The sequence below is a fragment of the Bos javanicus genome, chromosome X (assembly GCF_032452875.1).
Source record: "Bos javanicus breed banteng chromosome X, ARS-OSU_banteng_1.0, whole genome shotgun sequence".
NCBI classification, from domain to species: domain Eukaryota; kingdom Metazoa; phylum Chordata; class Mammalia; order Artiodactyla; family Bovidae; genus Bos; species Bos javanicus.
Genome location: NC_083897.1, coordinates 92,449,779 through 92,470,217, shown reverse-complemented (window position 1 = coordinate 92,470,217; position 20,439 = coordinate 92,449,779). Strand labels below are relative to the sequence as shown.

Genomic DNA, 20,439 nt, shown 5'->3' with positions numbered 1-20,439 from the left:
TAAAAGATCCTTTTCCTTTTTAAAAAAAGTGACAAGTATTGAGATATAATTTATATACAATAGAAGTCAATGCTTTAAAGCATTACCATTTGTCAAGTTTTGACATATGCATACCATTGTGTAAATGCTACCACAATAAAAATGTAGAAAACGTCCCACTGGTTTGAAAATGCTCCCTTGGGCTATTTGCATTCAGACTCCTTCCTCCAGTCCTATACCCTGGCAACCACAGATGTATTTCTCTGCCTATAGTTGTGCTTTTCCAGAAATCCATTGACATGAAACCATATAATACATAGCTTTCTGTGTCTGACATCTCTCATTGGCACAGCTGAGATGCATCCTTGCTGTTACATGCATTAGTAGTTCCTTTTCAAATGACTGTGTAGTGTTCTTTTGTACGAGTATACTCTTTTGTTTTTCTTTCATTTTTATACCAGTTGTTGAATAGTTGGGCTGTTTCTAGTTTTGGCTATTAGGAGTACATGAGTAGAATATTTGAGTAAAGGTCCTTGTGGGAACATGTTTTCCTTTCTCTTGGGTAAATTTAAAACTCCTAGTAAGTACGAAAATTCCTGCTATAATTGAAAAAGAAGAACGTGCTACTGGAGAAGAGTGCAGAAATAGCTACAGAAGGAATGAAAAGGCTAAGCCAAAGTGGAAACAATGCCCAGTTGTGGATGTGTCTGGTGGTGAAAGTGAAGTCCGATGCTAAAAGAACAATACCGTAGAGGAACCAGAGGTATATTCAGAGAAACTAGTTACCAGTTCAGAGATTTAAATGTGCAGTGCACCAAGCAAAAAGTGGAAACAGAGGCATCTATTTATGTACTTATTCCATGGAAGTGAGTAAAGCCATTGGGAGTATGACAGAAAACCCAGAAGCAGAGAAGGAAATGGTTCATCCAAGCATGCATAAAAATAGATATTTAAAAACGTAATATCTATTTCTGTCATGACTGTCTTTCTGAGACACATTCTCCACTAAGGGTAACCTGGGACTACCTATCACCACAGTTTGTGGATGCATAAGAAAGACTGCAGTGGAAGGAAAAAAATACAGTCTTCAAGCCCCTTTCTCATCCTCCAGAGACCCTGCGGTTCCAAGACTCTACCTCAATGGCAGGAAAACCGCAACCTGCACTGCACATGCCCAACTCAGTGAGCATGCGCAGTGTGTGCGTGCGCCTTCCTGAGCATTCTGTGAGGAGCGTTGGGCCTGAGACGGGTCTGTTTATTCAGTCCCGGTTCTTTCTCACTATTTGAGACTCACCAGGTGGGTTCACAGGTCTGTCCTGTCTGGAGTTTAAGTGTGTGTGCGTGTGAGGGGGAGCCAGCGAGTTTCGGGCGGGTCGGGCAGTGAGATCTGGGGCCTTTGACGAGGAAGGCCCTCAAGGTAGTCATCTTTCTCCTCACAGGTGTCCCGACGCCATAGTTCTTGCCTTGGTGGCGGGAGAGGAAGGGCAGTGGGCAGAGGAGGGCAGGGGGTAGGATGATGGTGGGGGGAGACTTGGGGGTGCTATTTGAGATATTTGGTTCATTGGGGCCCTGGAACTGACGACAGAGCACAGAATCTGGGGTCGGCAGTGGGACCTGGGCAGGGGTTGGGGTGGGCGATTAAGGAAAGGCCTAGAAACCGGACCGCAGTGGGGTTGTGACTGTATTGCGGGTTTTGTGGTAAGGTGCCAAGAGAGAAGTGGACCGGTTGCTCTGTATGCAGCCTCACCTCAGCCCCAGACACTGAGAAAATCGCCATAGTCATGCTGTAAAGACTGAGCCTTTCTTTGTGTTCCAACTGAATTCCAAGGGAGTTGGGGAAAATAGGTCTGGTGAATAGGAGTGTGACATGAGCAATAGTCCTGAGCTTTTGAATTCCTAGCAGTATTTCACTAAAGATCTTTATGATGGAGAATTCTGTTGTGAAATCAAACGTCCTCACAAAAATTCAGCCTTCTTGTGTACCTTAAGGTGATTTCTCTGCCAGCTTCGCAAAGACACAAATGGCTTTGCAAAAGACTGTATTTGGTGTAATTGAAATGCTTGCACAGTCATACTTAACCAGAGTTTTCTTTTGAAAGTATTTTCACATTAAAAAAAAGTAAGTCAGCATAAGGTCATAAAAGTGATCAAATATAGCTGTACTCTTAAATACATTTTCCAAATCACAATATTCTGCTTTCAGGGAGAAATATGAGTGGGCAAGTGGCATCAGCATTGGGACCTACAAAGCAAGATTGCTCCCAGGTGGATGAACCTGTGGTTGTGAGTAACCTTACCATTTGGTGTTTTCTATTAGCACAAGTTTATTTTTGAGAAAATGTTAAGTAGTACAGATGCGGTGATAAAGGTCTTCCATGCTGATAAAGGGTGACAGTTTGTCTTAGGAAGTAACATTGATCCAGATATATTATAGTCTGGCGTTGCCTGGATGATTATACTGTTAAATTCCCTGGAAATGTGCCCAGTGACTCCCTCCTCCTGCTTATTAACAACAGGCTGCATACTTCCATCCCAACATAGATTTAAATAACTTCCAAAGTCTTTCTGGGTAACTCTTATTGGGAGCTAACTCTTCTCTGTGGGAAGAGTAACTTTATTAAAAGTAAGTACATAGAATTGTGTTGGGAAAATGTTGTTAGGTTTACTTATGATCAGATATATCTATGTATTATGTATATTTATGCTATTAGATGTATTAACAACAAGTTTTTATTTGCATGCACACTCTACTAGGACCAGCAACCCAGTGTTGAGCAACCTCAACAAGAGGAACCACCAGCTGAGATTCAGGATATCACACCTAGAAAGGAGGAAGTACATGGAGAGGATCCAGTGAATCGTGATGAAGAAGAGGAGAAGGATCCCTTTGAAGGTAAAGTGTATCTGTGTGTCATGCCTTAAGACATAACCAGTAAGAAGAGGAAAGGAAATATTAGAAAAGGACTTCAGACAATTCCTAAAAAACTGAGGAGAGTATAGTTTGCAGGTTAGTGTGGTCGCTCAAATTTTCCCTTGTTTTCAAGACAAAGAGAAGGGGGAAACTAAGGTGTCTGAGGACAACCCTGGAAAAGGAAAATGGTAATAACAATCGGAAAATTCTGCTTTCCTTTTTCTCCAGCAAAACATTCCCGGAAGAATGCTCCTGAGGTTCTTATTCATCACATTTTTAGCATACTAACCTAAGGCTTTTAATTCATAACACCGAGGGAATGAATATCATCATTCCCTTGTTTATATTGTATGCTTTACAGCTGAATTGATGCTTTTTTTTTTTTTTTATTAAAGATTCTGGCCTGGAAGCTGATCTCCAGCAATTGGCTGTGGCAGAGACTGGGAGTGAAGGTGGAGATGGTCCTGATGTCAGGGAGGAGTTTGCATCAAATATAGAGCCTGTTGAAATGCCAGAAGCAGGTATGTCGTCCATTCAGAAAGTAATTTATGTGGTTTCTGTTTTTCAGAATATTATATCTTTACTAATATAGACAGAACATTACTATTATTTTAATAACAGAGTTCCCATATTCTTTGAAAGAAAGTTCAGACCCCAGATGCCTGAGTGCCTGACTTACAGACTGTCAAATAAAGAAACAGACAGGATCAAAGCCATATCAAATTGAAAATAGGAAACCGTTTTCTTCTCTTGAGTATAAGTACTGTAAGCAACAGCTAATAATTTTCAGGTTCTTTTATATTTTCTGCTTGTAGCAAATATGGAATGCATTTGTAATAAATATCAGTTTATATGAAATAAGCTTAGGCATCCAAGTAGGTTCTAGTACCAGCTTTAGCATAATGTGTGTGATTCTGTGAAATCCCTTAACTTCTAAACTCAACTTTACTCATGTAAGTTGTGAATTCAAAACAGATACACGAAGATGCTGATTTTTCAATGCTAATTTTGCATTCTCTGATTCTCTTTGATGGAAAGCATACAAGAATACTCTGTTTTGTATGATGTATTTATCATAAAATATCATTGAGTCAAATTATAACAGGGGAATTGAGATTTCATTTTCTGACGGGGGACACATGTACACCTGTGGCTGATTCATGTCAATATATGGCAAAAACCACCAGAAGATTGTAATTAGCCTCCAATTAAAATCAATTAATTATTTTTTTATAAAATGAGCCAACATTCTGCTTGATGTATGTTAAATTCTCTCAAATTCTGAATGCTCTAGCTCTTTAAAAAATAGTTGCATTTTAAATCCTTTCCCCAGGGAAGCATGAAATGACTGAATAATAAAATGGCCAAAAGGCAGGTGTGAGTAAGATACATCTGCTAAGCACACTACCTGCCCCCACGTTTTTTTTTTTTTTTTGGTGGGGGGGAGGTTGCTTATTTTAATTGGGGGATCATTACAATACTATGAAGATTTTGCCATATACTCCACTCTCACTCTTAAAGAACTAATAAAAATCTGAGCCTCATGATATAATCATCTCTTAACCGTATCAAGTATGTTATTTTTCCTCTTTGATACATGAGTTTAAAAAGTTTTGAAGGCCAAAAATTGTAACTCTAGTTCTTCCCGTGTAATCAACTTACTATCTTTAACATACCTGTTTTCCAACTTGCTGACAATAAATTGCATGGTTCTGATTTTAAAGAAGGAACTTCATAATTAGGGCAGAATTTACTATGTATTAGCCTTCTAAATACTTTCACTTTACATTTTTTTTTCCATTCCATTTGAACAATTAGATGAAAATACAACTTTCGGACGACTTTCAAGTAACTAGAGATCATGATTAAAATGTTCTCATAGAAAAATCTTATCCCTAAATATGTGTGGTATTTAAAAAGAAAAATACATAAATTACAAGGTACATAAATACAAAATCCTACATCCAATATAAAAGGTAAGAAAAAGAGCAACAGAATAAACCTAAGGGAAAAAGAAAAATATACTTATTAAAAGACAGGTATGAAGTGTTAGGAAGAGGAAAATAAACTCAACTAATAAATAAAGACAATGTGCTAGTTTACATAGATTTTAACATATATATATACACACACACACATTTTTCAATATTCTTTTCCGTTGTGATTTATCACAGGAGATTGGACATTAGTTCTCTGTGCTGTATAGTAGGCCCTTGTTGTTTATCCATTCTGAATGTAATAGTTTGTATCTGCCAACCCCAAACTGCCAATCCATTCCTCTAGTTTACATCATTGTGAAGCAAATGGACAAAGCCCAAGTACACATAATTAGAAATATGAACAAGACACTGCTACTGCTGCTGCTAAGTCGCTTCAGTCGTGTCCGACTCTGTGCGATCCCATAGATGGAAGGCCACCAGGCTCCCCTGTCCCTGGGATTCTCCAGGCAAGAACACTGGAGTGGGTTGCCATTTCCTTCTCCAGTGCATGAAAGTGAAAAGTGAAAGTGAAGTCGCTCAGTCGTGTCCGACTCTAGCGACCCCTTGCACTGCAGCCTACCAGGCTCCTCCATCCATGGGGTTTTCCAGGCAAAAGTACTGGAGTGGGGTGCCATTGCCTTCTACACTAACCGTTAGTATAGTACAGAATTAAAACAATACAATCTGAAACTCAAATATTTTCAGAATATTGATGAAATGGCTAGTAGGGTAGAAAAACATATTATTTAACATACCCCACAGTAACTAAATAACTAAACATCACAAATACCATGGATGAACTTTTGAAATTGGTCAGTTTTCTCTCAAAAGCCATTACCATTTAGAAACAAAAAAATTTGCTTTTCCTGATTTTCTTTCTCTCCTACTTGCTTTACTCTCTCACTCATACTACCTCATGCTCTCCCTTTTCTTTTCTCCTTTTTTTCTTGGTGTGGTTGTGAGAAACAGTCCTTTTTCTGCTTCACATTTTGATGTCACCATGTCACCAGTGATAGTAATGACTTAAAATTAGTGTCACATATAATGTATTATACCAACTGGAATGCTTTCCAGGGTGAAAAGAAACATTTAGAATTACATGAGGGCCACAGGTAAAAAAGGGGACAAATGTTTAACTGACTTAAAACCACCATATCAGGGATAAATTAGAACAAATGAAAATTTCTGCAGTTTTCCACAGTAGAGAAGAAACAAATGTAATACTGGCCTTTTTATTTACTTCACTTAAGCAGTAACAGAGAGAACAACTGTTTAGCTATCCTATATTCGGAATATTATTTCAAACCAACGCATTTAAATGATACTTTTTTGGGATTTTTTGTTTCAGTTTTTGTGTATTTTGTTCTCCTTAGGGTGCTTTTTGTTGTTAGATATTTTACTGAATGTGTACACAGTTTTGCCTTCTACTGAAAACTACCTTCTGATAGGCTCCATTGATTTCATTTGTTCTGAACTCAGTGTCCTTTTCTTGTATAACTAGGAAGAGTAGTGTGTTTTTAAAAATACTGGTAATGTGCATGGAAAGTCTATAAAATCTCTATAGAGGATTAACTGAAGGTAAGCCAAAGGGTCGCCCTTAGTGTTCCTGTTTTAGTCCATTTTATAAAACTACAACTGCAGTGAACTTTGTATATCTCTCCTGTCATCGAAATAAAGTTCTGCTAAGTAACTTTTTTAATGTTTATATTTTAGGTGAAGGGCAACCATTTGCTTGAAAGAAGATAAACTGAAACCATCTATGCTGTTCTTATGATGTGTATTTGACTATTAAAGTTCGGTCAATAAAGTTTCGTTTTCTACTTGCACATTTTTTGTTAAATTTATCCGTGGGTATTTAATGTTATTGAAAATTCATGGTTTGTGATTTTTATTGTCTAATTGAGGATGTATGTAGAGATAGAATGTCTATATATAGATTTTCTGTCCAACAATTCCTCTAAATATGCATATTAATTCCAAAAATTTAGATCTAGATTATTTTTGCTTTTCAAAATATACTATTATATTTGAATATCAACAGTTTCTACTGGCTTAAACCTTAAACCTGTTCTCATTTTGCAGCATTGAACAAACCTGGCCAGAATAGTCTTGACTAAAGCAGGTGATAATCGGGATTTTTCCCAATAGAAAATGAAAAATCTACTCCATTTCAACCTGTTTACGTTGCTTTTTTGTAGATATACTTTATCATAGTAAGTTCCATTCTATTCCTAGTTTGCTGTCTTGAATATAGATTAATTTTCATCAAACACTTATACTGCATCAATTGTGATGATCATAGAATTGCTTTGTCTCCATTTTTCTATTAATGTCGTGAATTGCATTGGGAACCTTATACATTTAAACTACCCTTGCACTTCTAGGGTTAAAAAAGTTTGGTCATAACATATTCTTTAGGTGTAATCTACATGTTAATGCATATACATACATATATATACCCACACATAAAAAATTCATAAAACCCTTTGGTCTTCTCTTGAATACACGGGTTTACAAAATGTGCTACCCAAATCTCATACGGTGTCCCTGATGAAATCATTGACAGAGAAACATTTTTAAAAACTTAATATATTTGTATTGTCCTATAGAGAAATGGAATGCCTAAGCCATTGTTAAAGGTTGTAGGGAGACAGGAAAAGAACTGCTGTCAAATTCCATGGCAAATGGCACAGCATATCTTTCACACATTTCTGACATGCCTTCCAACTTTTTTTGGGTGCAGGGAGAGAGCAGCCACAAACATCTTTTCTTCTCCATGACGTCCTCCATTGGCTTGATAGTCACGAGATCTCAGAAGCCCTCCAGTTGTCTGTGAGTGTGTGTGTGTGAACCACTTAGTCGTGTCCAACTCTTTGCAACCCCACGAACTACTGTAGCCCGCCAGGCTTCTCTGCCATGAAATTTTCCAGGCAAGAATACTGGAGTGGATTGCCATTCCCTTCTCCAGAGGATCTTCCCAGCCCAGGGATCGAACCCTGGTCTCCTGCAGATTCTTTACCGTTTGAGCTACAGGGAAGTCCTCCAGCTGTTTGATTCCTCCCTTATATCCTTTTTATTAACATAATAACAAAACGCTTACATCTCTGAGCCCCCATCTGCATCCTCATGCACCAAAAAAATATATTTCTGCAACAAAGGACCTATTCAGACTTCACTCTGCTTAGTGAATAACAGGGGATTATAAATAGCAGCTGTTGTGCTCTTATAGAGGTATGAAAATCCAGGTCCAAAAGGATTGAAAATGGGAGGTTCAAACCTACCATGAGACAGTATCCCATCTTACCAAAAAGTATGTGACAAAGCCCCTAGGTCATGGAGCTGTCTGACAAGATTAGATCCTAGCTAGAAGAAAAGGGAAAGGAATGAGGGGAACTTCGTGAGACAAAATGACTTGAGTTTTATCTGCTCTGTCTCCTTATTGGCTATGACATGACATAACTGGGCTTCCCTGGTGGCTCAGATGGTAAAGAATCCACCTGCAGTGCTGGAGACCTGGGTTTGATCCCTGTGTTGGGAAGATCTCCTGGAGGAGGCCACGGCAACCCACTCCAGTATTCTTGCCTGAAGAATCCCCATGGATAGAGGTGCCTGACGGACTACAGTCCATGGGGTCGCAGAGTCAGACACGACTCAGCGACTAAGCACAGCACGTGACATAACTAAGAGTATAAGTACTGGCTCTGACACATACTGAGTGAAGGTGAGAAAGGTATTTACATCCTTTGCATCTGTTTCCCCATTTCTAAAATGGAAATTACAATTTTACACTAAATATTTGTTATGAAGAATAAACAAGATAACGTGAAGTAGGCATTACACTGCAAATGGATTTGGCTTATTCTACTCCATTTTTTCATTTAAACATTTACCTTTACAATTACAATTCTCTCACAAGTGATACAGATTTTGAATTTCAAGTAGACTATAAGGTTAACTTTTAAAATGAATTGGACTTCAGAAACATATTTTGTCTAAATAAATATATTTATTCAATAGCAGATTCAATAGCTGTTATCAGACATGGCATCCATTCCAAGGTTGGTTTGTTCATGAGGACTGACAAGGCTACCCTAAGTCATAGTATGTAGTGAAAACTGTGCTCCTTGCTGTGTGTGATGACAAAGAAAATAAGCCAGTATTCTGGTCACACAACATCACACAACACCATACTCTGTCACGTAGTCAGGCAGCCAGTCCCTAAGTCACAGCGCAGGAGCTACAGGGCCTCAGGGCACCACTGCAGTTGTTAGTTTGGCTTGTCACCTTCTATGGGCTTGGCCAGTAAGGAGACAATGAACCCGAAGGGATTCAGATTCTACCTTACAGACAGTGCAGAAGCAATATGACCCTGGTGTCACTTGCCTTGTGCCTAGTCCCGCGGTTTGACACTGAATTGGAAGGCCTCAGTAACAGGCACTACAGGTGGTGGGTCTCTGCCAGGAAGGAGCCCGCAGTTGTGCCCTATGGCACTGAGCAGCTGTGTAGTCCACAGCTGTACTCAGCTGGGGCTAGGGAGACCATCATATGTTCAACTGAAACCACAGGTGGATGAGTAACAACTTTGTGTCACCTCCAGCTGGATGAGGAGGCAGGTGAGAAATGGCCTCATAGCAGCTCTTCATCAGGCTGCTTCTCTCCCCTTGCTGCAAGAGCAATCAGGAGGTTCTCTGCCAAGGTTCAAGCCAGCCTGCAGTTTAGCCTTGTCTACGTAGCCTAAGTGGGGACATGCAAGGGCACCAGGGCACCAAGACAGAGTCACACTCCTACAGTGTTTTTTGGAACAAGACACAAGGCATTATGTATGGTGCTACAAATATGACACCTATATTCTGACTCCTACATGGAGGAGATGCTTTTCCTGTCAGTCATTAAAAATATTCCTTCATTGAGTACACACACATTGATTACTAGCATGTCTCAGGACGTGTCTGCAATCCTTGAAATAACAAGACCAGTGATGTGCGGTGGATGATGGGAATATCACACTGGTGGACCAGACAGACACATAAACAGAAAAGAAGTGCAAAGGAGAAACACAGGGAATGGACCTAAGGGAAAATCAAAGCAAAACAGTGAGCAGGGTGGCCAAGAAGCAGGAGGAAAGCTAGAAGATAAGGTTCATTCTAAGAGTGAAAGAGGTTATATATAACACAGCCGTGCTTTGACCCAGGCTGTGGATGAGAGTCACAACCTTCACTGCATCAATGCCCCTTTTGAGGGTGGTGTCTGGGAGTCTAGAGATTCTGAAGGGAGAGAAGGAAAATACATAGTGCAGGGGGTACGTGCACCTGCCCTGACAGAGATGCAGGTGCAGCTTGTTACAGTTACCAGGTGGGGATGAGCGGAGTTCGATTCGGTGACTCAAGAAGAAATATGCAAATGAATGTAAAGGGAGAAAACACGTGGAGAAGGGGTAAACAGCTCCAACTCCCATTTATGTACCAGGGTAGGTGCTCCATTACTGTCATGAGAAGGCTCCCTGGTCTGAGCTCTGGGAGGGAGTGATGAGCATTCTAAGGACCCACCATCAGCCCTAAGCAGGGGGAACTGAGTGTATGAAGAGAGAACTCTCAGCCTTTACTACTGACAGATACAGAAAGCTTCTTAGTCCTGCTGAGAGTGGGGCTCTGGAAACTTAGGGAACCTCCAAGGTAAGGGGGAGGTGGTGGTGGTTGTTCAGTCGCTCAGTCGTGTCCAACTATTTACTACCCATGGCCTGCAGCATGCCAGGCTCCTCTGTCCTACACTATCTCCCTGAGTTTGATCAAATTAATGTCCATTGGGTTGGTGATGCTATCTAATCATCTCACCCTCTGTCACCCCCTTCTCTTCCTGCCTTCAATCTTTTTGCATCAGGGTCCTTTCCAATGAGTCAGCTATTCGCATCAGGTGGCCAAAGTATTGCAGCTTCAGCATCAGTCCTTCCAGTGAATAGTCAGTGTTCATTTCCTTTAGGATTGGTGGGTTTGTTCTCCTTGCTGTCCAAGGGATTCTCATGGCTCATCTCTAACACCACAATTCAAAAGCATCAATTCTCTGGCAGTCAGCCTTCTTAATGATCCAACTCACACATCTGTACATCACTACTGGAAAAACCATAGTTTTGACTCTACAGACCGTTGTCAGCAAAGTAATGGCTCTGCTTTTTAATATGGTGTCTAGGTTTGCATTGATCTTCCCTGGGGGCTCATCGGTAAAGAATCTGTCTGTTACGCAGCACACTTAGGAGATATGGGTTAAATCCCTGGGTCAGGAAGATCCCCTGGAGGAGGGCATGGCAACCCACTCCAGGATTCTCATCTGGAGATTACCCTGGACAGAGGAGCCTGGTGGGCCTCTGTCCATGGGGTCATAAAGAGCCGGACACTACTGACATGCCTGAGAATTCATGTAAGCTAGGTTTGTCATAGCTTTCCTTCCAAGGAGCAAGCGTCTTTTAATTTCATGGCTGCAATCACCATTTGCAGTGATTTTCGAGCCCAAGAAAATGAAATGTGTCACTGCTTCCACTTCAGTTCAGTTCAGTCGCTAAGCCGTTTCTGACTCTTTGTGACCCCTTGAACCGAAGCACGCCAGGCCTCCCTGTCCATCACCAACTCCCAGAGTTCACCCAAACTCATGTGCATTGAGTTGGTGATGCCATCCAACCATCTCATCCTCTGTCGTCCCCTTCTCCTCCTTCCCTCAATCTTTGCCAGCATTAGGGTCTTTTCAAATTAGTCAGTTCTTTGCATCAGGTGGCCAAAGTACTGGAGTTTCAGCTACAACATCAGCCCTTGCAATGAACACCCAGGACTGATCTCCTTTAGGATGGACTGCTTCCACTTACCCGCCTTCTATTTGCCATGAAGTGATAGGACCAGATGCCATGATCTTAGTGTTTTAATAGTTGAGTTTTAAGCCAGTTTTTTCACTCTCCTCTTTCACCCATATCAAATGGTTCTTTAATCCCTCTTCACTTTCTGCCATTAGACTGGTATCATCTGTGTATCTGAGCTTGTCGAGATTTCTCCCAGCAATCTTCTTCCAGCTTTTGAGTCATGCAGTCCAGCATTTTGCATGATGTACTCTGCGTATAAGTTAAATAAGCAGCATGACAATGTACAGCCTTCCCGTTCTCCTTCCCCAACTATGAAGCAGTCATTTGTTCCAACTCTGGTTCTAACACTTGCTTCTTGGCCCCCATAAAGGTTTCTGAGGAGACAGGTCGAGTAGTCTGGTACTGCCCTCTGTTTAAGCATTTTGTCTATTTGTTGTATTCCACTCAGTCAGAGGTCTTAGCATAGTCAATGACACAGAATTAGATGTTTTAGAAAAAGTAGATGCATTAGACGTTTATGAAGTAAAATGGGCAGAACTCAGCAAGAATTTGGACTTGAGGTGAGGGAGAGGGAATCGTAAACATGGTTAAGACCAAGTTTGTGTGTCCTGTCATAAAAGTACAAAACTGTCATGGTGAATTCTGGAAGTTGGCCAGGTCTGGGAAGAATTCCAAATTAGATTTTTATGTTTTTGAGCTCATGGTCTACATGGATACAATAACCAGTATTTAAATACTTAAAATTTCCTTATCCTTTAAAAAAAGTATTGTGGTATAATTTATATACAACAAAAGCCATCACTTTAATGTATTACCATTTGTAGATTTTTGACAAATGTATACCGTGGTGTAAATGCTACCACAATAAAAACGTAGAAAATGTCTCAATGTTCAAAAATGCTCCCTTAGGGTATTTTCCGTCAGACTCCTTCCTCCACTCCTGTACCCTGGCAACCACAGATACATTTCTGTGTCAACAGTTGTGCCATTTCTAGAAATCCGTTGACATGAAATCATATATGTAGCCTTCTGTGTCTGGTTTCTGTCAATTGCACAGTTGAGATGCATCCTTGCTCTTACATGCATTTGTTACTTTTTTAAAATTATCATGTAGTTTTTGGGCTCCAAAATCAGTGCAGATGGTGACTGCAGCCATGAAATTAAAAGATGCTTACTCCTTGGAAGGAAAGTTATGACCAACCTAGATAGCATATTCAAAAGCAGAGACATTACGTTGCCAACAAAGATTCATCTAGTCAAGGCTATGGTTTTTCCTGTGGTCATGTATGGATGTGAGAGTTGGACTGTGAAGAAGGCTGAGCCCCGAAGAATTGATGCTTTTGAACTGTGGTGTTGGAGAAGACTCTTGAGAGTCCCTTGGACTGCAAGGAGATCCAACCAGTCCATTCTGAAGGAGAGCAGCCCTGGGATTTCTTTGGAGGGAATAATGCTGAAGCTGAAACTCCAGTACTTTGCCCACCTCATGTGAAGGGTTGACTCATTGGAGAAGACTCTGATGCTGGGAGGGATTGGGGGCAGGAGGAGAAGGGGACAACAGAGGGGACGACAGAGGATGAGATGGCTGGATGGCATCACTGACTCGATGGACGTGAGTCTGAGTGAACTCCAAGGAGGCATCACAGAATAGGACTGACACATGTCCCTCTGTCATGAAGGCAAATGCTGCTGAGGGTGAGGGCAGGATGGAATGTGAATTCTGATGGGTGCTGCCACAGACCCCTGCAAAGGTGTTTTACCAGTTCACTCTGGCCTCAGCGGGGCAGGGGAGTGAATGTGCCTTTACTGGCTACGCTTTATTGACTGAGAATTTACCTTGAGTCCCCGTCCTTCATTCATTGAGGAAGTAGTTCTAAGCAGGGACCAGACCCTATGTCTCCTCCTACTGCGGCTGGATTGGTTAGGGATGATGGGGACTGTCCCCTGCAAGCAGATGACTGCCACGAGCTCTGTGACAAAAGCGATGACAGGATTTAAATTATAGAACTCTGGGAACACAGAAGAGAGCATCTGACCCCTGCCATATGTCCGGGGGTGGGATGTGGTGTGGGTCCATAGTGAGGACACATTCTTGGAGGGACAGGGAGATTTGTTGAGGTGGCACTTTGACCTTCCGCAGTTTACACACACACGAGCAGAAGAGCACAGACCTGGACACAGGTAGAGCCACACAGATTTCATTCCCAGTTGTCTCCAGAGCACCATGGCAGCTGGGTCGTCTCCAGCGCTGTCTTGCAGCCACTAAAAACACTTCCTGTGCTTTGGCATGCCTCCCGATTCCTTATATCTGATAAATAGAGACTGCTGGAGACATAACTCGGGTGGGGGTTGGTGCAAAGCCTCTCTGATATGGCAGAGTGCCTCCCCACAGGGGAAGTTAAAGTCCTGCTTGGTGTTGCCTCTGGAGCAACCCTTTCCTACCAGCGGACTCCAGTTTCTTGGCTGCAAGGCAGCTCCTCCTAAGGCGCACACAAAGGGGCTTAGAACCTTTCAGGGTGGCTTTGCCCTACTGGGTACCCACGTTTCACAAGCGGACAGGAGATTGGGACACTGATGGCTCTCCTCTCATGGAACAACATCTGCATCTCGGTAACTGAAACACAAGCCATGCCTGTTGTTGTGACTGCAGAGAAGACTGGCTTTGCACTCAAGAGAAAGTAGTGCGTGACTCCCAGATCCAGCTTTTACTACATCAGCCACCTAAGTTCTTTCAACTTGCTTCCTTGTCTGTGAGAAGGCTGAGGTTCATCCTGACCCCTCTGGGTCTGTGGGGAATAAAATCCCACATGCCCGGCTCCCACAGACTCCATAAGTAGGCTCCAGGTGAGTCATTTACACTGCACCCTGTGTTACGGACACATCAGTGGAGAGGGAGGCATGCCAGAGCCCCTGAGAGTCTACTGCAACCTCTGGCTGGGGTGAGGGTTGGGGTGGGGGTGGTGGAACTGGTGCCATGTCCAACCATTTAATTGGCTTTACATACCACAGGCACACACTTCATTTCATATTTAGGTGTGTTCTGCTCAGAGGAGTTGTAGTGAAGTAAGTCAGTCATCACAGTTGAATCTGTAGCAAGTAGAAGCAGCAGTGGGGTCGCTCCCTCCACTGGCCATCACAGGAACTGGCAGTTCCCTCCATGGGTTGATGGCACCAGGTGGAGACACCTGAGAAGTTGCAAGAAGGTGCTGTGACATTCCCTAGGAGGGTCCCCATACTGAGCTGGCAGCTCATCCTTGCCTCCCTGATGACCACAGGGACTAGTAAATCAAACCCCTACATAGGGAGGACGTGTTAATATACTTCATCTTGTCCTAACAGAAACTCAGACTATAGAGTGAAAAATAGTGAAAATCTCATCAAAACATAGTGTATGGGTAGGGCGGTTCAACTCCTGTTCCATGTACTGGGTCACAGACACAGTAAAGTGACATTGTGAAATTTCCATGCTTCGGCTTATCCCTGCTCACTGTGAAGCAGGTGGTCACCCTGGATCCCTTTATGCTTCCAACTCTGTGACCAAATTCAAAAGGCCATATTCAAACACAAAAACAGGCCTATTTAAAGCACAAGGAGAGCTTTTCTGTCTGTATCCTATGCTTAGCAAGGAAGCCTTTCCCAGACAAACTCTGGCATCAGATTGCATTTCTCGTCAGCTCATCGTGTAGCAGGGATTCATAGTGAAATCCCCACCACCTTCCATTTGGTAAAAATATCAATCTGTCAACTGTGACTGTTCTCCCAGGTAATTCTCAGGAAAAATGGAAATTGCTCTACCGAGCCTGACAGCTGAACTTAAGAAGGAATCAGGCAGATGAAGAGGGAGTGAGGGCATGTTAAGATGGAGGCAAAGGCAGGAGTGAGATTGTGAATTCGGTGGGTGCGGAGGGGGAGAGAGGGGGCGAGGGGCGGCTAGGGAGTAGGAGTGTGAGCACACCGGCCACCTGATGAACAGAGAGAGGTCTGGGTGGTTGGAATATAAAGTGGGGCATGGAGCAGATGGAGGGTGTCTGTTGAAGATAGGGCATTTGGGGGAAGACAAGACCTACTGTGCCTAGTCCAGGAGGCTGGACAGTATCCTAAGAGCAGCAGGCAGCCCGTGCAGAGTTTTGAGCAGGGGTGTCATGCCCAGATTGCACTGAAGAAAGCTTCCCTTCCTTAGGCAGCAGGACAGACCATGTGTTGGAAAGTATCAGGATTGCTGGTGCTTGTCAAGGGGAGAGACGAGGGTGACCTGGCTTAGGGAACTCACTGTGCTGATGGGCAGAAGGAACAGGATCTTACTTAGACTTAGGAGGCAGAGAGGTGAGGCTTGATGATTGAGAGTGTGGTGAGAGAGAGGCAGCAGGCAAGGATGGCTTTAAGCATCTCTGGCCTAAGCAGCTGGGGAGAAGGCTGCCTTGCACTGAGACAGGGGACAGTAAAGGAGGTGCAGCTGTGTGGGGCACGGGGGTTGGGGGGATGGGTGCAGTTTGGACATGTTGAATATTCCTTGCCTGGGGGACTCAAACACGCACTATCAGAACGACTTGGGGGAGCTGACCTAACTTCTCTGTGCCCATGATGCCTCATCTGTGATGGGGGAATGAGGCTAATAATTAAGAAAAAGACTAATTTCCTGTTTCATTGCTTTAGTCTAGGAGAATGTTCTCCTTTTACAGAGAAGTGCTGTCTTACTGTCAGGTATTCTGTCGGTAAAATGGGAATGTATCTGCTTATCCATATATCCGCTTGGTTTTACATATCTGCTTTGTGTATTTTCACCATGTGGTATGTATTGTCAACCGTAAAGAGAAATAAACTCAATGGAACAAGTGTTTCTTGTCACATGCATGCAGAACGGCAGTCCATCAGCCTGTCTCTCAGAGAAACAGCCCCCTTTAGAACCTCCTGTAGCTCCTCACTCCCTCCAGGGGGTGGGTAGAAGCCTGTGGGACCCAGCGTGTCTTTCACTTCTCTTCCCTGTGAAGGCATCTCTGGTGTCCCAGAAGTTGCCCAGCACTTGTTGAGTGCAGTCTCCCTGCAGGCCTGTCAGTTGACTAGGGGAGTCTGTAGTCAAGAAGAGAGTGCTGAGCCTGATATGTGGATCTGGAAACCATCAGCCTGTGGTGCCAAGCTGGGAGGTGATGAAGCCACAGATACCTAGATTTGAATCAAGGTCCCACCACTTATTCCTTCTGTGACCGTGGGCAAGTTACTTACACTCTCCGTGACTTAGTTTCCTGAATTGAAGAGGATGATGATCCTATTCTGCGATAATGATTCCTTTTTGCTGCCTTCATTTAGATTACCAAAAAACCACAAACCTTTTGAGAACTATACAGTGATGTTCAAGTGTCGATTACTTCCAGAGTAAAAACGGAACCTGTCAACAAAGACATGAAAAGATGCTCAACCTCACTCATCATGAGAAAAATGCAAATCAGAGCCACAATTAGGTATCTTGTCACAGCGGTCAGAATGGTCATCATCGGAAAGGTACGCACAATAAATGTTGGAGTGGATGTGGAGAAAAGGGAATCCTCCTATACTGTTCGTGAGAATGAAAGCTGATACAGCCACTATGAAGAACAGTATGGAGATTTCTTTTAAAACTGGGAATAAAACTACCACGTGCTGTGCTGTGCTTAGTTGCTCAGCTGTGTCCGTCTCTTTGCAACCCCATGGACTGTAGCCCACCAGGCTACTCTGCCCATGGGGATTCCCCAGGCAAGAATACCAAGGTGGGTTGTCATGCCCTCCTCCAGGGGATCTTCCCAACCCAGGGACCAAAGACGGTCTCCTGCAATGCAGGCGGATCCATTCTTCTCTGAGCCACCAGGGAAGCCCATAAATACTGGAGTGGCTAGCCTCTCCCTTCTCCAGGGGGTCTTCCTGACCCAGGATTTGAACTGGGTTCTCCCACACTGCACATGGATTCTCTACCAGCTGAGCTACCACGGAAGCCCATAAAACTACCACATGACCCAGAAATCACACTATTGGGCATACGCCCTGAGAAAACTATAATTCAGAAAGACACATGTACCCAAATGTTCCTTGTACCAGTATCTACAATATCCACGACATGGAAGAAACATAGATGTCTGTCAGTGAATGGATAAAGATGTTGTGGTACATGTATACAATGGAATATTCATCAGTTATAAAAGGGAACGAATTTGAGTCATTTCTACTGAATTGGATGAAGCTAGAGCCTGTTATACAGAGTAAAATAAATCAGAAAGAGAAAAACAAATATCCTACATCAACACATATATGTGAAATTTAGAAAAACGGTACTGATGAACCTATTTGCAGGGCAAGATTAGAGTCTCAGTCATGAACAAGAGAATTATGCACACAGCAGGCAAGAATAAGATGGATTGAATTGAGAGAGTAGTACTGAAATATACAGATTACCATGTATAAAATAGCTAGTGGCAAGCTTCTGTATTGCGCAGGAAGCTTAGTTTGGTGCTCTGTAATGACCTAGAGGGGTGGGGTTCGGCGGGGGAAGAGAAGTTCAAGAGGGAGGGGATATATGTATACACTTATAGCTGATTCACCCTTGTCCTACAGCAAAAATTAGCACAACATTTAAAGCAGTTATAATCCAATTTTAAAAGGTGAGGGGTGTTTGAACCTCTCTGCCTTTATACTTATCTACTGGGACCAGCATGAAAGATGCTCATATTTAAAGTGATGACAAAGTTCAACTTCACCTGAGCTGTTAAGAAAAGCCACAGTAAAGAAATCTCTGCAGACTTTCATGTCCCCAAAATGACTTAATGCAAAGCACCACCCTTCCCCGTCGGACTTCGGTAAGACTCACCCAAAGTATCCAGTGACTCCTGGGTTTACCTACTACAAGGTCAAGTACAGACCTTCCTCCTTGTCATTAAAGGGCAGACACAGACCATCCAACTCCTTGTTTTCTGTCTCATGACTAGGAACGGTGATTAAAAGTCAGTTCAACTGAAATTAGCTAGTCACAAAGATAATTGTTTCCTCTTTTGTCGACGAGATTTCCCCCTAAATGTTTTCCCACCTGCAAAGGTCCCCACTGTCACTTCTCTACTACTCTCTGTGGAATGAAGTACAGTGCAAAACCACCTTGCTGGCAGTCTGATCTTCAGGGCTGTGGTGCTCTCCCAATTGCAATCGGTAGAAATACAGCCAGTTTCTCCAATAGTTTGCTTTTACTCTTTCCTAGTGTGTTACTAGTAACAATTGGTAGAAAAACATGCAAGTAACAGGAGCTGCTCCTCACGTGGACAGGAGACAACACAAATTACCAGGCATCGGGGAGAAGCCCCCGCCTTCGATCCCAAGAGCCGACCATCACCAGCTGTCATCTGTGTGGAAGGAAACTTCCTGCGACTCTGGCAAGGATGGTCCCTCCTAGCCTCCAAGCTGCTGGGAGAGGACCTCCGGGCACGCGGTCGAGAGGACCCGGCACTAACTCTTCTTCTCTGAATCCCCCCGCCCTACTGCCATCGTCCCCGTGGAGGAACCTACTTGTCTTCAGGGCCATTCCAGGCTCCCTCTCAATCCACTACAACCCAAGGAATATACAGGAAGGTCCTTCCATAAGGAAGGGAGGGGCAAACGTCCCATGTTTGTGACGTCAAAACCAGGCCCGCCAACTCCTCACTGCTGAAGGGCGGGTAGGCTCTATAGGACGCTGGAGGACTCCTCTCGGTGGTCTTTACCCTTCTATTCCACACACACTAAGGATGGGAGGCCGACCGCCGCCCACTCCCGGCTTCTTGCACGGGCGGAGGATGGGAGGCACTGCATTGGCGTCCTGCTGTTGAGAACCTGATCCTGAGAAGTAATGTGTGAGAGCGAATTGTAGAGAGAGGGACAGACACTCAGAGGAAGACATCTATCTCTCTAGGACCATCTATCTCTCTAGGACCAACCAGGTGTGCCTTAGTGTCACAGGACCAGAATCCTCTTTAGCCAAGTGGGATCCATGTTCTCTCAGAAAAGTTATTTTCCCCAGATGCCCCACCACTTCAGTAGCAGATGGCGGTTGGACAGTCTTCAGTTGAGTTCAGTTGCTCAGTTGTATCCGACTCTTGGCGACCCCATGGACTGCAGCACACCAGGCTTCCCTGTCTGTTACCAACTCGTGGATCCTACTCAAACTCATGTCCATCCCGTCGGTGACTCCATCCAGGGGCTTAGTCTCCTGCCTAGAACGTACTGACATTGAATGAACTCTTTCATGCGTGGTCACTTTAGGAAAGAAGTGGTTCTACTCTTTTTAAGTGATTATTGGCTGCATTTAAAATTATGCTTGAGACTGTGTGAAATAGGTAAGTAAAACTACAGATCCCAGTGATCCATTTTCTTTACCCTGCATGTGGGTGCAATATAAACTCAGTGTAAACAATGAGTTTGGGTAGAGCCAACTAGCCCTGCACGGACATTTTGTTTATAAAGTGGACAGACTGGATGTGCTAACAGGAAATCTATACTTTGTTCAGCAGATTATTTATCTAATAAAGGAGGACCTAGAGCCAAGGGAATGTGTAATGTGGTGATTGTGAGCTAAAATAGGTGACAACATTGAGAGAGTGGTATTATGAATAGTGCAGAAACCTTCACATTTGAACCCACACAGATTAAAAATGGTCAGGACCACTACCAAACAGTGTGACCTTGAGTAAGATGCTCACCCTCTCTGATCCTCGGATCCCATGTCTACAAATGTGGACATCTAG

General features: G+C 43.2%; 2 protein-coding genes and 1 long non-coding RNA gene across 3 annotated transcripts in view; 1 reads left to right on the top strand and 2 right to left on the bottom strand.

Annotated features, from left to right (window-relative positions):
* LOC133243358 (X antigen family member 5-like) overlaps positions 1-20,439 on the bottom strand; it is a 279,870-nt gene that overhangs the window by 227,933 nt on the left and 31,498 nt on the right. The gene's annotated exons all lie outside the window — the stretch shown is intronic.
* The window catches only part of LOC133243353 (fibrous sheath CABYR-binding protein-like), a 277,781-nt gene continuing 258,524 nt past the window's right edge, over positions 1,183-20,439 (top strand). Inside the window, exons 1-2 of the mRNA XM_061410155.1 lie at positions 1,183-1,276; positions 2,183-2,262. Coding sequence (XP_061266139.1) covers positions 2,191-2,262 — 72 coding nt within the window. The 5' untranslated portion in view covers positions 1,183-1,276; positions 2,183-2,190. The remainder of the gene's footprint in view (positions 1,277-2,182; positions 2,263-20,439) is intronic.
* LOC133243349 (uncharacterized) lies at positions 13,343-19,585 on the bottom strand. The gene is made up of 4 exons (XR_009735044.1): positions 19,226-19,585; positions 16,928-17,090; positions 14,712-14,892; positions 13,343-14,015 (listed from the first exon to the last, which is right to left on the bottom strand). It is a non-coding gene; the product is annotated as an uncharacterized LOC133243349 (long non-coding RNA).